The sequence below is a fragment of the Mustela erminea genome, chromosome 1, assembly GCF_009829155.1.
Source record: "Mustela erminea isolate mMusErm1 chromosome 1, mMusErm1.Pri, whole genome shotgun sequence".
Classification (NCBI taxonomy): Eukaryota; Metazoa; Chordata; class Mammalia; order Carnivora; family Mustelidae; genus Mustela; species Mustela erminea.
The window spans coordinates 141,101,089-141,106,977 of record NC_045614.1 but is presented as its reverse complement, the minus strand read 5'-3'; the positions used below and the strand labels follow the sequence as shown (position 1 = coordinate 141,106,977).

At 43.0% G+C, this 5,889-nt stretch overlaps 1 protein-coding gene across 1 annotated transcript; it reads left to right on the top strand.

Moving 5' to 3' along the window:
• Positions 1-434: 434 nt before the first annotated feature.
• On the top strand, positions 435-2,381 carry LOC116591513 (importin subunit alpha-1-like). The gene has a single exon (XM_032344477.1). It carries the CDS (start codon positions 553-555, stop codon positions 2,140-2,142), a length of 1,590 nt encoding a protein of 529 aa, XP_032200368.1. The 5' UTR covers positions 435-552; the 3' UTR covers positions 2,143-2,381.
• The last annotated feature ends 3,508 nt before the right edge of the window (positions 2,382-5,889 follow it).

Sequence of the window (5,889 nt, the reverse complement as noted above, 5' to 3'; positions counted from 1 at the left end):
TCCTGGGATTGAGGCCCGCATTGGGCTCTCTGCTCAGTGGGGAGCCTGCCTCTCTCTCAGCCTGCCACTCCCCCGACTTGTGATCTCTCGCTCTTTCTCTCTCTCTCTGACAAATGAAAAATTAAATCTTAAAAAAAAAAAAAAGCCCTTGAAGCTAATTTCTGCACTTACTGCTACTGTCACACTCATCATCACCACCAAGCAGAACCCCTATTTAGTCTGAAATGCCAGCCACTTCTCCCAGTTATTAATAAACAGCCTTGGGATGGTTAACAAGTGTACTGCTGGACATTCATGCTTATAGCTGGAGCACTGGGTGTTTGGGTTGTTGGAAAGGGAATTATAAGAGGGAAAAATAAAGACAGCACAGAAATGAGAGTGAGAAAGAAAAGACAAAAATTTTACCAGAATTATTTCTGCCTAGACACACCGTCTTTGAGGTGATTCGTGGTGGACGTTTTGAGGGCAGCTGACCTGCAGCCTGCGCGTCCCGGACCGCCTCCCATGGAAGCCTGAGCCGGCCGTGTAGCTTTCTCCCTTTGTCTCATAACCATGTCCACCAACGAGAATGCTAATTCACCAGCTGCCCGCCTTAACAGATTCAAGAACAAGGGGAAAGACAGTACAGAAATGAGGCGGCGTCGAATAGAAGTTAATGTGGAGCTGAGGAAAGCAAAGAAGGATGACCAGATGCTGAAAAGGAGAAATGTAAGCTCGTTTCCCGATGATGCTACCTCTCCACTGCAGGAAAACCGCAACAACCAGGGCACTGTAAATTGGTCAGTTGATGACATTGTCAAGGGCATAAATAGCAACAATTTGGAAAGCCAGCTCCAGGCTACTCAAGCTGCTAGGAAACTGCTTTCTCGGGAAAAGCAGCCCCCCATGGACAACATAATCCGGGCTGGTTTGATTCCAAAATTTGTGTCCTTCTTGGGCAGAACTGATTGTAGTCCCATTCAGTTTGAATCCGCTTGGGCTCTCACCAACATTGCTTCCGGGACCTCAGAACAGACCAAGGCTGTGGTCGATGGAGGCGCGATCCCAGCGTTCATTTCCCTGTTGGCATCTTCCCATGCCCACATCAGCGAACAGGCTGTGTGGGCTCTAGGAAACATTGCAGGGGATGGTTCCGTTTTTCGAGACTTGGTTATCAAGTACGGTGCGGTTGATCCGCTTCTGGCTCTCCTCGGGGTTCCTGATATGTCATCATTAGCATGTGGCTACTTGCGTAACCTTACTTGGACACTTTCAAACCTTTGTCGCAACAAGAACCCCACACCCCCGCTAGATGCCGTCGAGCAGATTCTTCCTACCTTAGTTCGTCTCCTGCATCACGATGATCCAGAGGTCTTGGCAGATACCTGCTGGGCCATCTCCTACCTGACGGATGGTCCAAACGAACGGATTGAAATGGTTGTGAAAACAGGAGTTGTGCCGCAGCTTGTGAAGCTTCTAGGAGCTACTGAATTGCCCATTGTGACTCCTGCGCTAAGAGCCATAGGAGATATTGTCACTGGGACAGATGAAGAGACTCAGGTTGTAATAGATGCAGGAGCGCTTGCTATCTTTCCCAGCCTGCTAACAAACCCCAAAACTAATATTCAGAAGGAAGCCACGTGGACAATGTCAAACATCACAGCTGGCCGCCAGGACCAGATACAGCAAGTTGTGAATCATGGATTAGTCCCGTTCCTCGTTGGTGTTCTCTCTAAGGCAGACTTTAAGACACAAAAGGAAGCTGTCTGGGCTGTGACCAACTATACAAGTGGTGGGACAGTTGAACAGATTGTGTACCTCGTCCATTGTGGCATAATAGAACCATTGATGAACCTCTTAACTGCAAAGGATACCAAAATTATTCTGGTCATTCTGGATGCCATTTCCAACATCTTTCAGGCTGCTGAGAAACTAGGTGAAACCGAGAAACTTAGTATAATGATTGAAGAATGTGGAGGTTTGGACAAAATCGAGGCTCTACAAAACCATGAAAATGAGTCTGTGTACAAAGCTTCATTAAACTTGATTGAGAAGTATTTCTCTGTAGAGGAAGAGGAAGATCAGAATGTTGTGCCAGAAACTACCTCTGAAGGCTATACGTTCCAGGTTCAGGATGGCACTGCTGGGACCTTTAACTTTTAGCTTGTACAGCCGATGCAGAAAGTTGTTTGTGGTGTGCTTTGTTTGGTAGAAGTTTGTCTTACTGTTTCTCTACTAAGAACTCTTTTTAAATGTGTTTTGTTATTGTAGCACTTTTTACAACAAAACTCTACTTGACCAGTTCCAAACTGTAAAAACTGTATGAAGCTCCTCCTGCCAGTGGGTTTCTTATTTCTATGTGGACTCTCCTCTCTTGCAGTGTCCTATAAATAAAGATTAAATTCCACCCTTTTCTTTAAAAAAAAAAAAGAATTATTTCTGCCTATTAAGGCATCAAAAATAATAAAAGGAACATAATCCTTTTTTTTTTAATTTTATGTATTTATTTGAGAGAGCAAGAGAGCACGGAAGCACAAGTAAGGGTAGAATCAGAAGCAGAGGGAGAAGCAGACGCCCCCACTGAGCAGGGAGCCCAACGTGGGACTCTATCCCTGGACCTTGGGATCATGACCTGAACCCGAGGCAGACGTTTAACCAACTGAGCCACCTAGGCACCCAAAAAGAACATAGAATTTGAAGTTAGACTTTAAAAAGTTGAGATCATGGTTGTACAACAGCAGAGTGAGCTTGGAAAAATTATTTAACTTCTCTGAGTCTTGCTCTCTTTATATGAAAAACATAAATAAGAAAAGTATACCTTCCTGATTCACAGAAAAATTCAAAAGATTAGTTAGCATATATCATGCTTCTCACATGCTTTCACCAAAGAGCTTACCTTAGTCTGCCCTGCTGTATCAGAATACAATAGCCTGGGTAGGTTAAAAAATAAACATTTATTTCTCCTGGTTCTGGAGAATAGAAAGTCCAAGATCAGGGTGCTGGCATATTCAGTGTCTGGTGAGAACCCTCTTCCCGGTTTGCAGATGTCTTCACATGGGAAAAGCAAAAAGAGAAAAAGCAAACTCTCTCATGTCTCTTCTTATGAGGACACTGATCTCATTCATGGGATTCAGGACTCCAACTTCATGACCTAATTATCTCCCAACAGCCCTACCTCCTAACACCATCACACTGAGGATTAGTCTTCAACATAGGAAATCTGAGGGGATATAAATTCAGACTGAATAATCCACAGAACTCAACAGCAGTTGAGAGTGCTTTCATGCCTGTGGAGATCCTGGGGGCAGAGCAGTCCTGAGGGACAAAACTGGCTGCAAAAGTATTTGAGATTTCATACTTTAATTTCACTTTTTATACACACTTTATATTTTACACTTTATGCATGTTTTTTAATATAAAAATAAATGTTTTAAATATTTACATCAAAGAAAATGCATACCATAATGTTTAACTTCTGATGCAGCATAGCACTGGCCCACACTCCAGTTTGGGAAGTCCAAGTTCATGTAAAAGCAAAAACAGAGTGCATCTAGGACACAACAAATAATTCCTCCCCTGTCTTCCCCTCTCCTCTTGTCTCTGAAGCCAAGAGCAACTATCTTTAACCTTCAACAGGTTTCTCTCTCCCTCTTCCTGCCTAAAACGCAGAGATGAAAGAAGAAAATGCACCAGCTACTGGGTAGTTTTCAATCGGGAGTGATTTTGACCACTGGGGGCCATTTGGCAATGTCTGGAGACATTTCTCACTGTCACACCTGGGGAAAGGAGGTACAAGAAGATGAGATCTAATGGAGGAGGCCAGGGTTGCTGCTAAACTTCCTGCAATGCCCAAGACAGCTCCCACAACAAAGAACTAGTCGGCCTAAAATGTCCCTAGTGCTGAGGTTGAGAAACACTGAGCTAACCAGCCCCACTGTAACCATCACCACCAGAGACCCAGGCTAATTGAGCTATGTGGGAGTGTTTTATGTTTTGCCAGGCTGTAGACACTCCCATGCTTCAGGGGACCTAAATTTAAACTTGAGCTGTTGAAAACTGGTTCAGAGTCTTTACTAGATTCTGATTTTGTTCAGATACATGAAAGGCTCATGTATCCAAGAAATACATGTCTGGAGTATAACTTTTGCCAAATAGTCTGAAGTATAACTTTCTTCATCATATATTTCATATTCCCCTGCCGGCACAGAAAAACCTATAAGCTAATCCACTTATGTTCTAAGGGCACCTGGTATTCTAACCTTAAGCTTTCTGCAAAAAGTGTGAAGGATCGAAACATTGTTTGATACCAAGTCTTGATTCAGAAACACATACGGACTCATAAGCTCTTCAGAAAATTTTAAAAAATTCTTAAAGAGCTTTTTTTTGTTTTGTTTTGTTTTTAAAGATTCTTATTGCACTGGGTGTTATACACAAACAATGAATCATGGAACACTACATCAAAACTAATGAAATACTGTATGGTGATTAACATAACACAACTAATTAATCAGTTAATTAATTAATTTTAAAAATGCCCATCATCCTCAGACACGAAGTGGGATGTGATATTTTATGATATGGTTGCTGAAGAATGATCTTCTGCATGTATCTGCCATCTCCATTCCCCTAATTTCTCGATCTGGCACTTGAGATCAGCTCATTGACATAATCCCCATGCTGTGAGGTGTTCAGAAGCATCAGGCCTGAGCTGAGAAGCAATTCAAAAATGATGATACTCTCAAGGGGCAAAGAGATGTGAAAACTAATGAACGAGACAAGTCTTAACGGAAATTATATAACTACACATTTACCTGATAAGAATGACAAAATGTGTATCCAGCTACACAAATTATATCTGTACACACTAAGGAACGCTGCAACCCAGGCTTCATATGTGTCTGAGTACAGATTTCCTTTAAAGCCTGATCAATCTGTTTGTATTGCCTCCTTCTCATCTCTGGGCACAGCAAACATTCAACGTGATGGTCAGCAGGTGGAAACCAAGGGGAAAAAAGCCTTTGGAATCCAATGTAAGTCAAACATAGCCAGAAAAGTTGAGAGTCAACAAATGAAATACCTGTGCTTTCCATAGAACTTTGCTGTGACAGAAATTAATTTTTTCTTCCTCTTACTATAAGAATTCCTGGTTTCACTCTACAGAATTTAGAAACAAGAACTACCTTTAGATTTGGGCAAGAACACCCTCTCCTTATCCCCATGCTGTAAAGGCATTCATTTTTCCTCCTCTCTGGTCTTCCCTGTTCTGAGGCGTAAGGAATCATCTGCCCATAGACCATGCTCTGGGTACACAGGACCTGAGTTCCTTTTCCAAAGACCTCAAACACTTCCATGAGCTACAAAAGTCTTTCCTCAGATCTTTCTTTCTTCCTAAGAAGGACCTAGGCCTAAGAAGCAAAGAAGACCTAGGCCTAGGAGCAAAGGGTACTATCTCAGAAGGGGTAGAGAATGGAGCTTAGGCATATGAGCCAGAGAGTCCACAGTCTTAGCAGGTCAGGCCTTATGGTCCAGGACAGGGTGAGAGATGGAAGGGCTGCGTGGTTGGGTGAGCAGAGTACAGGCGAAAGCCCCGGGGAAATGGGTCAGCTTTCCAAATACTGACACAGGCTGGCTGACTCCAAGTCCAAGAATTTGAAATGTGAAGTGGCCTTCAAAGTCTTTGGGAACGTGTATTTGTCAAGGTAGTGAACAGAACATTTTATTTGACAGCTTACTAGCTTGATTTGTAAGTTTTAAAATATTTATGCATGCGGGATATGGGCTTCTGTTTGATCTCTTGCCCCTGGCCCCAGGTGTTTTCACCCCACTCCTCACCCCATCCTACCTCCCGTGCTAGCCTCTGTCTTATTTGGTTCAGTGAACATGGGTTTGGTCTTAATGCTACTGTATCTC